Consider the following 15,865-nt stretch of genomic DNA (forward strand, 5'->3'; position numbering starts at 1 on the left):
TACTGTCGAATAAAATAAGCAAACATGCAGTAAAATAGTGAATACAGATGTAGAACCATTTTTTATGTGGTTTGGTAATGAGTTGCACCGGGAGAGGCGACGACTTCAAAAGCCCTGTCACCCAAGGTTCAGATTAGAGACTTGCAAGAGGTTGACCTCAGCAGAACTGAGGCATTGGCTGGTGGAAGAGGTCAGAGACGGAGGGGGAGCCGATTGTAGAGCGCCTTGTAGGTGGTGAGTCGAATATTGACATCCAGAGGACATTGTTCAGCAACAATGACAGCTTTCGTATTACCAAACACACATTTTTAAGCTTCTACAAGGATTATTCATTGTTGATTTTGGCGGCCCCTGTGGACAAAAGCAATAGTGTTTAAATGAGCACCATAGCTCTGTGTCATAAGGATACAGCTGGTTCTCCCTGCCCTCCAGTAGGCCCAGCAATACAGCCTGGGCCTCCAGCTCCGTGGTGTTGGATCCCAAGAAGTGGGTGGTGTACGTACATGCAGTAATTAGTTTTGTCTGATGTCACAGAGAATCTAATCTGAAGACGGGTCTAAAGAATACCCACCATCACATCTCCGTATAGAAATAGTGTCTGACTGATGCTCTTGCTTGCTTATGTAGGTCATATCGTGGCACAGTCTTTTTCATGACTATTTCAAAGCTACTTGTAATGTTAAATAACCGTCTTTTCATGGAAGGTTCCCGGCTTTCCTACAGCTCTAAACAGATGACGCTGGACAGACTGAATGACGTTGTGGTGGGAGGCGGCCAAATGAATTCACCTGATTAATTACGTGGGGTCACGGAGCAGGCAACTGTCTAAGCTTCTCTATTGCTCCTCCCAAAGGATCTTTCTTCAGTATGTGATTAATGAACTTCGACAAATAGCTTCTCCGTAGAAAGTAAAGAATTCCAAGAGAGATGTACTTTAGAAATTGTCAAACGCATTACAGCTTTGGGAGTCATGTGACCAAGCACATGCCAGTATCACACTGGCATCTAAGGACAGGTATGTCATATTAGAATAATAAAAAGTGTATTCAGTTCAGATACATAACAAGAAAAAACTGACACTGACTACTACATATTATTGTCTGTTTTGCCTACATGACTGGTTGTTGCAGATTAATAACATTGTAGGTCTGAATGACAATCAGAAGTCCTGGTATCCTCCCGTCAGTATTGTGCAGTGTTGCTACCTCTGCAGTTGCTGAGTCTTTACTTAACTAGGTGAATCTGGCGTGTGCCTGACCTTGCTTCGAAGTGATCTCTGTCAGTGCTGTTAGTCCATGTCACTTTTAAGAGGCTTGCGTGCAGCAGATCAGTTTAGCACAGCCCCACCTGACTAATCTGATTACTCCAGCAAGGCTGCCATCAATGTGCAAGACAGGACAAAAAACAAACCCATTGTCACACTTCCATATGTAAGCGACCGGCTTCAAAAAGCTCAGCTGAGGTCACTGCCCTTATGCTGGATGTGTTCCCCGTATCGTACATGAGCGTCTTTGTATTTAAATGTGGTTGATTAAAAAAAATGAAAGCCTTACATTTCACCTGCAGTGAACTGTACCAGCTGCGAGTAGCTTACCGCAAGATATTTTCAGCCCTTGGCTCCAGCTCATATTGTTATTTTGCCTTTATTAGCATTGCGCCCGAGATGCCTTGTGCCTCTGTGACTGTTATCTTGTCCAGAAGTTGGAGCTCAAACTCAGAAAATGAGCTTTCAAAAATGTCAGCAATGTGGTCATATAAAAGACACCTTTACATATTTGATCAATCATTTTTTAAAAAGACCCTATTATTCACCATAAACATCTTCTTGTTTTTGATCAGGGGCGAGGTTCAGGTTATTTTTGAAACCAAATGGATACAAGACCGGGGCTGCACGGTGGTGCAGTGGCTAGCACTGACGCCTCACAGCAAGAGGGTCTGTGGTTCGGATCCCGGGCGGGGTTTGGATACTGGTCTGGCAGGTCCTTCTGTGTGGAGTTTGCATGTTCTCCCCGTGGCAGCGTGGGTTCTCTCCGGGTTCTCCGGCTTCCTCCCACAGTCCAAAAACATGCTGCTTAGGTTAATTGGACTCTAAACTGCCCGTGAACGTGAATGTCTGTCTATGTCTGTGATGAACTGGCGACTTGTCCAGGGTGTACCCTGCCTTCGCCCCATGACAGCTAGGATCAGCTCCAGCGCCCCGCGACCCCAATGAGGATAAGCGATTAAGATAATGGATGGATACAAGACCAATTTTATTGAAATAAGTTTTGAGAGTTTTAGCCATGCTAAATTTAATGTTTCATCTTTGGCAACTGTAGTAAAAGTGGTGATACGACAATGAGCATAAGCAAACGAATCACAGGGATTTGAAGTGCAGCTGCAGGGTTTCATTGGGCTACAGATACAGGTGCCTTAATCCCTGCACCAGGTTTAAGCTTCAGATGATTACATGCAATTCTATAATTTATAGGAGCCATAGGGGATAAATGTGCAATTATTGACATTGCTATGGAAGTATTAGTTCTTCATAAGATCATATACTTCTTATGATCCTCCTACTAAATATGACCCTCAGTACAGTTAGCCACCATTTGTAGCATAATTCAGTCACATTAATTTAGGTTGATTTTAAAACATTCTACGTCATCACCTAAATTTACGCTTGTGTAAATGATTCAGAGTGAATCTACCTCTACTTTCACCTTCTTGTTCCTCTCCACCAGCCCTCCCTTCCCCCACACACTCTTCCCACACTGTGGATTAGAAGCTCAAGAGGGCTGAGAAGTCAAAGCTTGCCAGTCCTTCCCACTCTTCCCTTTCTTTTACCCGTTACCTCTCCACAGCTTTCGGACAGCTTCTAACAATCCAGACACTGGATCGGGGTTTTACCTCGTCCCATGCACTGTCCCTCTGTGGTTTGGGGTGGGTCCCAGTCCAGAATAGGGTCATCAGGAGCCAAAGCAACTACTGGAAATGTGGAGATTTTTCATTTTCAGTATTGTCTTTAAGGAACTTGGATACAAGAGGAGATAAAACTAGTTGTTTTTTTTACTTTCCACACTACTTGGATTACCTATGATATTGTTTCCCAATAAAAGGACAACGATCACTGTTCCGGCTGTATACTTCTGTATACTTAATCCACCTGGAGTTTGGATGGTGCCATTCAACGACAGGCTCCAACATCGACATGGTTCCTGCAGTATGTAGTGAAACTGCTCCAGGTCAGAGCTTTCTCTAAGTAAATATGTTTCATTGAATTTTCGTGTCATTGATTTAACACTGTCAAGTATCGTTGCCACAGACCCTCATGCAAAGGTGAGACTGTTGGATAGCCAAGGACTGTCTAATCCTTGGCTGAATCCTTGAAGAAAATAACACTATTCATAAAATGTAAAAAAGCATTTTAATGTGTTAACATAATTTCACCTATTTCTTAATATCAGCATCACATAAGAACAAAGTTAGCATAAAGATCAGTGCTACTCTTGACCTGACCCTTAAGAACTCATAAGCCAATGACCGTATTAGTCCCTTTAAAAGGCCTGTTGGCCGCCGCTTGTTCAAGGCAAAGACTCAAATCAGCCACTACTGTTAAATATAATTTTTGAATCATTACATGTGATTAACATGTAAGATTAAAACAGAGTTGGTATTGAAGATTCAAGCATATAGAAATGAGAGCTTGAGAGATAAATCAGCCAGGCTGATAAAGAGGCCATTAGTAGTAAACATATATTGATGTTTTTTTTAGCTGATAAAGAACAAGAGATTGCAGAACAGAAATGCCAAATTTAGTTTGAGATCATTTAGAAACTGGATTATGCTAATCATTGAGAACTGACAAGTTCATCTTTTAGCTGTAAAATGTTTCATTTAGTGTATATTGAAGTAACAATTTTAGACAAATTTTGATTTATTGAATCAAAGGAATTCATAACAATATATTTGTTTCCACCATATTTTACATTTAAAAACTCACCATTAGATTCTGAAATTGTAATGTTGGCATGATAAAATCGAGTATCAGTCAGGCTATGGTATACACACAACAAAACAAGCACAATCATTTTGTAATTCACTGTTGTTTCACTGAAATTAACTTATTTCAGTGTTTTAAGGGGTGAGCTTCAAGGTTGTTTTATTCTCTTTCTAAACCAGCATGATATTGGTGAAAAATCAATATTTCTTTCAAGCTGAACTTCCTTATATCTCAGAAGCAATGCTCTACATTTTAGCATTAGCTGCCACTGAGATAAGGAAATGGTTGGTCGGGCCTTTTGCTCAGCTATCAATGTCCCTTTACGAGCAGCCATTTTAAGTGTTTCTGAACACAGAATGAAGTTAGCTATGTTTATGTATCAGTCCAAAAACAGGATTTAAAAGTAGGTTTTCAAAACATAATTGCCATGGTTGCAGTTGGTTATGAAAGTGCCCAATGCTGAAGATATTTTTAAGCGCAGAATAGGAAGTAGTTCATATGTATTTACATGCAATAAATGCAACAACTTTATTTTCAGTGTCCTCGTTTTCAGCAATAAAGTTTCTTAATTCAGTTAATGTTTGAAGATGAATAAGGTTTGACTGTCTTTCTTAAGTTAACCTAAACCCCCGGTGTAAACTCCATCAATCTATAAGATGCTAAGAGTAAATGGAGACATCAAGGCCAGATTTAGCTCCACGTTACCTGGCACTTGGTTTTTTAAACTCCATGGGCCCAGCAGAGCTTATCAGCTTGCCACACAAGCCATTAATTCTTCAAGGAACAGCACTGGCACTGTGGGTCAAATGTCTTCAATGAGACAGATGGAAGCTGACACAATTCAACATCATATATGTTAAACAAACTGCTCAAGAAGATGCAGCTTCAGGTCAGGGATCATGCCAGTACCTAATTGACTGTTTAAGCCTTAAGGTATCCTTGTCTGTGTCACAAATCCTAAGATGCAAAAGCAGATCATGTTAAATTGTTTAGCAACACACTTTCTAATTGCACCTTTTTTTTATTCACTGGATACAGTGATGACTTGGGGTTGTCTCATCGCCGGTCCAGTTTTGGACTAGAGGCCTCCTGAGTGCCAAGGGAGGCAGTCCTATCCACAAAGACACATTCACTGTCACGCTAGTCACCATAAACTCTGCGCCCCCGTGCTGTGGCTCAAGCATAGCTGTAAGAGGAAAATGGCAAGTCACAGAGACCCTCGCTTTCTGCACAACCTGTCTTACCACCCACGATGGCAGCATGATTCAATAAAAGTGAAGAGAAAAGAATGTGTGCGAACAGTGGCTGCAAACAGTTGCAGTGGATATAGTGTGTTCAAATCATTAGCAGCTTCATCATCAAAACCACAGTTGCCATCATCCCCCATGCGACGCTCCAGGAGTTGGTCTGGGAACTGGTTCCTTCTGCTGTTGCTCATACTCTCATCTCTGCCCTGTCAAACCTGGGCGACCACTTTCAAGGTGGCCCTGGTTGGACCCTGGACGTGTGACCTCTTATACTCCAAAGCACTACCTGACTTGGCAGCCCGCCTCGCCACTGCCCGCATAAACAAAGATCCCTACCTCAATAAAGGCTACTGGTATGACTACACGCTGGTCAATGAGGACTGCAAGTCATCCCGTGCCCTGGCTCGCTTTGCTGAGCTGGAAGGTTATAGTGCTGCACTTCTGGGCCCAGCTAACCCAGGCTACTGCTCCTCAGCCGCTTTGTATGCAAAAGAGTGGGATGTTGGGATTCTTTCCTGGGCTTGCCTCAAACCCAACATGAATAAAATGGGGATGTATTCCAACTTTCTGCGGCCGCTGCCACTGTCCTCTCGTGTACTTTTCTCTGTTTTGCGATACTTTGGTTGGGCCCATGTGGCCATAGTCTCAGAGGAGACAGATTTGTGGGAAGCCACAGGTCAGGAGCTGGCCTCGTCACTGAGGGCTCTTGGCCTTCCTGTCAACCCTGTGGTGACGATGGAGTCCGACAAAGATGGTCCTCGGAGAGCGCTGGCAAAAGTGCGGGAAGCAGACCGGGTCAGAGGTGAGTTTTAGATGTGAAGATGACTGAAATAAGAACAAAAACACAAATGTAACAACATTAAATCCATCTCCACATTGTTTTAGTCCACATGAGTCATGCAAATGAATCCGTTTTGAATCCCACTTCTCTCCACAGTGGTGATTATGTGCATGCCCTCTGTCCTGATTGGTGGCCAAGCCCAGTACCAGCTTCTGACAACAGCCTTGTTCATGCGTATGATCGATCGTGGCTACGTGTTTATCCCCTACGACAGCCTCCTCTACTCACTACCGTACAATGATGCACCCTACTATATGCTGGGCAATGACACCAAGCTGCGCAAAGCCTATGACGGAGTCCTCACCATCACTATGGACTCTGGAAAACGCAATTTCAATGAGGCTTTCAGAGACGCTCAGGACAGCTATGAAATTCGCACCACAACCCCACCAGAACAGGTGAGATTTGTGGGATACTTTTGTGTACAGTGTATTGTAATATATTACAAATCTAGAAGAGGATACACAAAGGCACTTTTATAAACATTTGAATGTAATCAAAATCATCACATTACTGTCTCCTCTGTAAGGTTTCTCCATTCTTTGGCACCATCTACAACATGATCTACTACACAGCTATGGCTGCTGAGCAGGCCCGCGCAAATGGAGGCCGCTGGGTTACCGGTGAAATCCTGGGTGAAAGCAAGGGCGGCTTTGAATTTGATGGCTTTAATCAGTACTTGAAGGCTGGCAGAGACGGTGAAGGCATGCAAGCTCAGTATGTAGTGCTGGACTACAGTGGCATTGGCCACTATCTCTACTCCACTCATGTTCTGGATGCCGAGCATACACATGGAGAGGTCGGGAGCTTGAAATACCTCGGCCGTTCGATCCATTTTGCGGGCAGCTCGCCATACACAGACTCAGGCTGCTGGTTTAGCCCATACTTTGCCTGTACCGGAGGTGAGGGCACTAGTAATAATCATACATATTAGCTGGAGCACTGCTCCATAATTCAGTGCATTTAAACTATTTTTGTGTTTTTCTTCTCTTCCTAAAGGCCTGGACACAGTCACTTTCTTCTTTCTTCTTCTTGCATTTATTGGAGTCATTGGATGTAGCTCCAACTTCTTTATCAGTCTCAAGTACGTACCGCACAGTATCAAATAATAATTTCCCTTCTGGTGCAGTCTTGTGTGATCTTTCAAAAAACCTGATTGTTTTCTTCTTCTCTTTCTTTGTCCAGGAAAAGTGGCAGGATTGGGCTCAACTTTGGAGGTGGTACCGGTGGATCAACAAAGGTAGTGCTGACCCTGGACGACCTGGTCTTCATCAACACCCAAGTCAGCAAAAGGGTAAGTTCCTTGTTAAATCTATGGCTTTACTGTCTGTATGTTGCTTCTCTCTGCTTTGCAAGTATGTGATTGTATGACAGTCGTTTTTAAAATAGTATGTACTCTGAGCTGCCCCATCCTCTTTGAACTGTATTTGAGCAGAGGATCAATGACGAAAGTATCCTGAAAAGCCAGCTCGATTTGAAGACACCTCAGCACTCTGTGTCCGGTCGCAGCTACATGGCGTCCACACCAGATAGCTCCAATGTTGCTGTGTTTGAGGTAAGGTGACTGACATATTTAATAAACTTCTGTTTGTCCTTTTTTTCACAAAGAGTCGTTTTGTGTTTCTCCCAGGGTGACTGGGTTTGGTTGAAGAAATGCCCCGGTGGACCTGTATCGGGTATCAACAGCAACACTGAGTTGGTCTTTGTCAAGGTAAGTGAATGTGTGTGTCATTATCACAATGACTGACTTTCCTCTGTTGCAATAAAACCCCAAATATAGACTGGTCTGGTGCCTTCCCACAATAAAACGCATCAAACTTATTAACTTGTATCTTGTTATTTCCATTGTCTTCCAATCAGCTCAGAGACATGAGGCATGAGAACCTCAATCTGTTCCTGGGACTGTTTTGCGACTCTGGGATCCTTGCTGTTGTGACTGAACACTGCACCAGGGGCAGCTTGGAGAATCTGATCAGCAATGAGGAAGTGCGTCTTGACTGGATGTTTAAGTCTTCCCTGTTAATGGATCTGATTCGGGTAGGAGAGACAACATGACCAACGTGCATTTCATTTCCCGTCTTGTCATGTTGCCTCATCACTCACACGTTTTCCTCAAACTGTCATCAGGGAATGAAGTACCTGCACAATCGTGACATCATCCATGGACGGCTCAAATCCCGTAACTGTGTGGTCGATGGGCGCTTTGTATTGAAGGTGACAGATTATGGGTTCAATGAAATTTTGATGGCCCAAGGCATTGACATTGATGAGGAAAAGCCAGAAAGTGAGTTCATGTGCATACATTAACACATTTTGTAACAAAGCTTGTACCTATCAATATTATTTGTTTATTTATTACTTACTTTATTTGTAAAGGTCTGCTTTGGACGGCTCCTGAGCTGCTGAGAAGCTCCAGTCTAAGAAAGAGGGGCACTTTCGCTGGGGATGTCTACAGCTTCTCCATTGTCGGGCAGGAGGTCATCTCCCGCTCTGCACCTTACTGCATGCTGGACATGCCAACCAAGGGTGAGTGATCTGGGGTTATTAACCCCGAAGGATGAAAAGAAAAGTGAAGTTGTAGAAGGCCATGTGCATGTTCTATTTGAAATCCTGTCTTTTCTGTTCCCCACCTGTGTGGATAATGACATGCTATTTTATTATATGTATTGCTCTCCGCTCACCTTTTCTACTAAACAGTTGACACTGAGCTGGAAAGAAAAATGCAAATATTAAGATTGTCGTTGAATATGCTGCCCAATTATTTTGACAAAATTTGGTGCACAAAATCACATTAGAGGCAATACATTTTCCGTATCAAGTGTTTTGTCTGTTTTTATTTATTTCTGTGTTCGCACACACAACGTCTGTGTGTGTTTACAGAGATTATCGGCAAACTCAAACAGCCTCCTCCGTTGTGTCGGCCTGTCCTGTCTGTGGACGAGTCCCCAGTGGAGGTGATACAGGTTTTGAAATACGCCTGGAGTGAAGAGCCAGAAAAGAGGCCGACCTTTGAGGAGATCTTCAAGCTGGTAAAAACACTAAAAAAAAACACATTTCAATCCACATCTACTCCTTATTTGCTATTCTGTGTGAACATCCTGTTTCCTCCTGTTCACACGACAGTTCAAGAGCATCACTAAAGGAAAGAAGACCAACATCATCGACTCCATGCTGCGCATGTTGGAGCAGTATTCCTCCAACTTGGAGGATCTAATCAGAGAGAGGACAGAAGAGCTGGAGGTGGAGAGGCAGAAGACTGACAAGCTGGTGGCTCAGATGTTGCCCAAGTGAGTGTCCAGCAACTTTACCTAACACACGACAAAAACTGTGACGTCATGCTCACTAAAGATCTTTAGGCCCATAGAGCATCAGCACAATTACAACAGAACATTATTCTTCTGTTGCATCCTCATGGAGGTCAAAGGTCAGAAATAGTCTCATTTTAGCATGGTTGCGAGCAGGACTTGCAAGCAACCATGTGCTAGAAGAATGTCTACTATCACTGAAATTAGTTACAGTCTATTTCTATAGGAGGGCGTTTCTTTTTTTCTCTCTAAGGGATCAATAATGTGTTCAATTATATCATTGGGTCACCAAAGAATACACATTGACAATACTGCATGATGTGCCTCAGTTTTTCCAACAGATCGACCCCTCAGTTGTGTTTCCTGTATGTTTTGTAGTGTAGCTGATCTTCAGTTTCTGTCTTCGAGCTTGATGTTAGAATTGTCCCTAAACAACATCACAATGGAAATCAATTGATGACATCACATCGTTATTTAAATAGAGTGCACCTATGTACACTTTAAGTGTCACGTGATCTAACAAAGTACTGGTAAATCCATAATTAGAAAACAAAAAGAATATGGCTTCTTAACAAACCTGCCAATGGTCCTATGCACAGACACTTTAATCTTCTCTGTGGTCTTTGGTCTCTTTCTCGCTTCTCTTGTCTGGTCTGTGGGTATTGATTCTCTCTGGGCAGATTTGATGTAGTTCAGTCTATTGATTAATGTAATGCTGCTCTGTTAGATCATGTGACACATTATTTGACACTTGAGACTGCACAGGTGGATAATATTTCACTAATTAGGTGACCAGGTCATTTGTATGACCAGACCTTTTTTAGGGGCTTCATCACAAAGACACTGAATACATAAGCACACACCACTTTACAGTTGTTTTTCTTTTCACTTCATTAATTTGGACTACTTAACATACAATTTAAAAAATATTTTTTAATTCCAAGTTGTTATGTGACAACTAGTAATGAGTGCAAGAAGTGATTACTTTTGCAAGGCAATGTGCTCAACTGTGTTTGACATGATTTTGGACTAGTGATATTGAATCTATATCATATTTAATCTTACTTGTGTTTGAAATCACTGATCTGCCAAAAAGAGGTTTCTCTCCTGTATTTTACTTACACACTGAGAGGAGAGAATCACATCCTGCTGTTATTGTGTGTATCTCAGTCATGTTTTTAGAAATGCCACTTTGCCTGTTTGCAAAGTGGCATTGTTTAAGGATCAATAAGAGAAAGACAAAGCCGTTGTATGTCTGTAAAAGTTGGTTTATGATGCCCAAGAAAATGTAAGATTACTTTAAGTGGTCTCAAGCTCAGTCTCAAGACTGTCTCTGCTTCAGCACCTCAGGCGTGTCTTCCACTCATCATCTTCCTCCTCCAGGTCCGTAGCCCAGGCGCTGAAAACAGGCAAGCCCGTCAAGCCCGAGCATTTCAACGAGGTCACGCTGTACTTCAGTGACATCGTGGGCTTCACGACCATCTCAGCTCTCAGCGATCCCATCGAGGTGGTCGACCTGCTCAACGACCTCTACACACTCTTTGATGCCATCATTGGACTGCATGATGTCTACAAGGTGAGTGTATAGTAACTGTAGTTTTTTAATTATTGTATTCCACTACTAATCGTTTGTATTTCCCGTCAAAATGTTTGTGAGAATTCGATCTAGAATTCTGTGTGTTGATATTGATCTGATCTGATCCAGGAACACATATGCCACATCAATTTATGTCCCCTATTTATCCAGAGAATGCTATGCATTGTTGAACTAGTGGTATATGTATGTATGTATGTATGTATGTATGTATGTATGTATGTATGTATGTATGTATGTATGTATGTATGTATGTATGTATGTATGTATACTGTGTATGTGTATATATACTGTATATATGTGTGTGTTTAATAAACTGTTTGTTTTTTTTGTATTAAGGTGGAGACTATCGGAGATGCCTACATGGTAGCCTCAGGTGTCCCCACCAGAAACGGCAACCGTCATGCAGCCGAGATGGCTAACATGTCTCTTGACATCCTCCACTGCATCGGGACCTTCAAGATGAGGCACATGCCTGAACTGAAGGTCAGAATTCGTATCGGCCTGCACTCTGGTGAGCTATATGTCCATCCTTTTTGTGCTGTAATGCTCTCTCCATACACAGTCGTAAAGTTGCTTTTTTACTATGAGTGATTCCTTTAAGAGTCACATACATGTAGAATGAATAATGAGTAATATGGTAGGAAATCAATCAAAACCTCCTTCCAGAGTGATTAAAAAAAACTGTACAGTATATGAGAGGAATACGAGTACAGGAGGAAGAAGAGTACAGGAGCCCAAGCTGCTAAGGCAAAGAGGTATTTTTACCTTCTTCATCCTCGTCTGGAACTTAGTCCTGGAACAGTGAAAGGCTATCCGCTTAGAGCGCTGTCATCCAATTAACACACTGCACAATTAAGATGTATTCTAAATTCTTTGAATTTCTCTATGTACACAGAAGTGCTAGTCGTTGTTTTGGGAAAATAATTGCGTACTTTTATTTAAATGAAAATTGATCAGAAGTCTAGAAAGAAAAATAATTGACACACAATTTTGTGTGTGTGTGTGTGTGTGTGTGTGTGTGTGTGTGTGTGTGTGTGTGTGTGTGTGTGTGTGTGTGTGTGTGTGTGTGTGTGTGCGCGCGCTTTGCAGGCCCAGTGGTAGCAGGAGTTGTGGGTCTTACAATGCCTCGGTACTGCCTGTTTGGAGACACTGTCAACACGGCATCTCGAATGGAGTCCACAGGATTGCGTGAGTGTCTAAAACATCATTATATAGACAAATCTCCTCTTTTTAAAATCATTTTGAATATATATATATATATATATATATATATATATATATATATATATATATATATATATATCATGGTTGTGAGTGTACATGTGTAGTTGGTGTGCATGCTGCCTGAGCCTAAATAGGGCTTTAAGTGAGGAGTCCTGCAAATCCTTTAAGACTATCAGCAGAATTAAAGGCCAACTTGAAGTTTCGGTGTAAATGTCTACGTCACTGACCAAGTCTGACTCCGCTACGCTCTGCATGCTGAATAAATTAAGTATGAACTCACGTGTTAACTGCCAAGTGCACTTATGTTTAGGAATAAAACTCTTCAAATTGATGGAGCTCCCAGAAGATCATACTGTAATAAATAAAACTCTTCACCTTTGAACTCTCACAGTAGTCTGATCGACTATATACGAATAAGTAAAAGTATGGTATTTCAGTCCAGATTGGAGTATTTACATTTTATGCAGATTTATATTTTATCCTCCACTTAAGTTTTAAAGCTTTTTTTTCTACACTACATTCGTCTCAAAGCTTTAGTTAGTTTTAACAATTATTTTTCTGATGAACTAAATGATTAATTATTTCTTTATGTGTTGAGAAATTACATTAGCTAATTAAAGTATATAATACCCTCTTGGGAAATGTATTGTCACAAAGCTAAAAACAGGGCGTTGAACTACCCAACAGTGTACCAAGGAGTTCAAATAAACACAACCTTAAACATCTACCGCAGTAAAATGCAACAAACACATTGATGCAGCAGTAATAATCATACAATAAGCATCATATATAATAGTAAAATACAGACAAGTAACATTTTACGCCACAATGAGTACTTTTACTTTTAATAATTGAAGTAAACCTTGCTGATAATTGTTAAATTCTTTTACTGAAGTTAGGATTCGAATGCAGAGCTATAATTTGGAGTTGATTATTTTCAAATTGTGGATTTTTTACTTAAGTAAAGGATCTGAATACTTCTTCCACCACTGCTAAGCTAAAATAACAATTATACACATGTGCTTTTAGCAGCAATATACTAATGAGTAGTTTACTGCCACCAAGTGGCTTAATGCCTAAATAACAGCCTGATTCTAAATTTCTCAGATATTATCATTTTAAAGTCCCAAAGACAATAAAGATTGTACATGTTCAACTGACATTAAAGCAGTTCCGGTGTGTAAATGCTGCCGTGTATTTCTGTCATTTCCATCACAGCTTACAGAATCCATGTCAACCGAAGCACAGTCGACGTTCTTAAGAGCTTGAATCTGGGATACAAAATTGACACCAGGGGCATGACAGAGTTAAAGGTAACATGAATAGAAACACAGTGACACAGTGACCCTGGCATCGTAACGACAGCTCATGGATTCTAATGATTGTTTATTTTCAGGGAAAAGGGATTGAGTACACATATTGGTTGGTAGGAAGAGAGGATTTCAACAAGCCTCTGCCTATTCCTCCAGACCTTGCAGGGTAAGGGAATGTTTTGGTTACTCCTCCACATATGCATTCAGGTGATTTGTCTGTTTCATCTTTTCACTGCATTTTAATGTAGCACAACTTCACGTTGTAGCAAGATAAGGTGTGACTGGCATGTGGTGCTCTTTCAATCTCAGTGCATGAAAAGCTGTATTTCCTGTTACAGGGGAGCCAATCATGGTATCGCGTTAGATGAGATTCCTCCTGACAGACGACAAAAATTCCTGGATCGACAGAAGAAGATGGGCTAGGAAGATTTTTTTTTTTTTTTTTTTAAGGAATGTCCCAGGATGAAAAGAGATACTTTCTAGATCAACATTGTTTTTCAGTGAAAAAACCACACCGAGAGATGTGTTGAGGAGGAGTTGAACACGCATGCAACAACCATAATCTACTATCAATCCAGCACCAGTGACAAGAGAATTCATTTCTGTACTCAAAAAATCTTTATAGTAGAAAGCACAACTTGTATTCAACAAAACATAGAGTACACATAAAGCATGATATGCACACCAAGGTTGAATGACAGATCCCAAAATGTATCGGTTTAGAGGACAGAGGAGGGGATTGTAATGGATGAGTCGTTTACAGCGTCCTGTGTAATACGTACTGGTGTACTTCAATTCTGGATGTACTTGTACGGTCGTTCGTATTTGTACTAATCTTTGTGCTTTGTAGAGATATTGGAGATATTGTATCATGAACATCCCGAGGGTGGAAGCTATTAGTGCCTGACTATTCATCTGGGGTAAAGTAGAGCACTCACTTTCGGAGAATTAACCTTTTACAACAACTTGGAATTAGTACATTGAAACATTTTCACAGTAATTTGAGCTGGAGAGCACCGGATCGATCCGTCAGGGCTGAAAGCTCAGCTCTGATATTGCTTTGGTAGCAGCATTACTCTGATTCTTCACACAGTTGATGAATGAAGCCATACAATCCAAACATGATTAAAATGTTTCAATCAAATTATTTGGTTTGTTTATTTAATGTTAGATGAATATAGATGGACAAAAAAATAACAATATCTCTGTGATGTTGTCACATTGTATTCCCTTACGGCGATAGGCATATTTGAGTTAATTTGACTAACTCATCAATTCAATTGAGTGTATCAAAGATCTAAGTTTCAGATGAGATGACTTTTATTAATTATAACGATACATACTGGAAATGAACTTGAGGCCAAAACATCTGCAAAACTTGAAATAATGAATACAACCCAACATGTAATGACACAAGATATTGTTTTTAAAGATAAGCTTCTTTCCTTAATAATGGCATGATACTATACATACATGTTTTGTTTTTTAACATTGTGTTTATATCTTTGCTAACATTTTCTACCAAATCTCAGGAGATGTGCGCAACATTAAACAAGACCCAAACTATTGTTCACTAACGACTATGCAGTTTCTCTGTCGCTTCACCTAAAGTACAATTAGCCTATTACTGAAACATGCTGCATGCATGGCTGAGTGTACTGTACAGCTCTGTGTTTAACAGCCTCTTAATAGGACAGCAATGGGGAGACCTGATTTCTGCCACACACAGTATTTCTGCTCTGCACTGATATGCAATTGGCTGAAAATCTTATCTCCGATAATGTGCTTCAGCAGATTGAGCCTTCTCATGTGCAGGCGCAGACTTCTAGATGACTATGTCTCGCAGTGTCTGAGTTTTTGGCCTATTAGTTTCTCTTTCGGCTCCACGGGACCCCACACAGCGGCTGCATTTGAAGGTCCTATGAGAACAAATGTTCACTAAGTCGCTCCTGTGCCCGACCCCAGGGGAATTTACAGAATATGGGGGAAAGCATATCAAAAGGAGAGGACATAGTCCTCTGAGTCATTTCTGTGTGGCTCGGGGATGTGTACATACTGTAAATTTGTACATAGTTAGTCTGTGTTTTTGTCCTGCAGAGTGAGGGACTTTTTAGTGAAGTTTTTCCTTCTGCTTGGGTTTCCTAAACCCCTGACACAAAAGAGGACGGCAAAAAAACAAGGATTTAATCGCAGTGAATTTAAGGAGCGAGCAACGGCATTGTTCACACCCTCTTTGTTGGCTTGTTAATTGTCTGCTGCGGCACTGATATTGAAGCAAGGTCGGGATGTGATGTTTTTCTCCAACAGCAGTTTCAGTCTGCAAACATTTTTCCTTGAAGGTCACTTGCTGACCCCT

The 15,865-nt window shown here is 41.2% G+C and overlaps 1 protein-coding gene across 1 annotated transcript; it reads left to right on the forward strand.

Moving 5' to 3' along the window:
* The first annotated feature begins 5,181 nt into the window (after window positions 1-5,181).
* On the forward strand, window positions 5,182-13,932 carry gucy2d (guanylate cyclase 2D, retinal). The gene is made up of 18 exons (XM_068600420.1): window positions 5,182-6,031; window positions 6,167-6,468; window positions 6,600-6,972; window positions 7,070-7,154; window positions 7,256-7,364; window positions 7,506-7,625; window positions 7,701-7,781; window positions 7,931-8,107; window positions 8,198-8,354; window positions 8,447-8,596; window positions 8,951-9,099; window positions 9,194-9,357; window positions 10,759-10,951; window positions 11,309-11,483; window positions 12,062-12,160; window positions 13,415-13,509; window positions 13,593-13,675; window positions 13,848-13,932. Exons 1-18 carry the CDS (start codon window positions 5,182-5,184, stop codon window positions 13,930-13,932), a joined length of 3,447 nt encoding a protein of 1,148 aa, XP_068456521.1.
* The last annotated feature ends 1,933 nt before the right edge of the window (window positions 13,933-15,865 follow it).

Source organism: Clinocottus analis, unplaced genomic scaffold (assembly GCF_023055335.1).
Source record: "Clinocottus analis isolate CAN_PGR_092001 unplaced genomic scaffold, fCliAna1.0.p SCAF_5, whole genome shotgun sequence".
Taxonomy (NCBI): Eukaryota; Metazoa; Chordata; class Actinopteri; order Perciformes; family Cottidae; genus Clinocottus; species Clinocottus analis.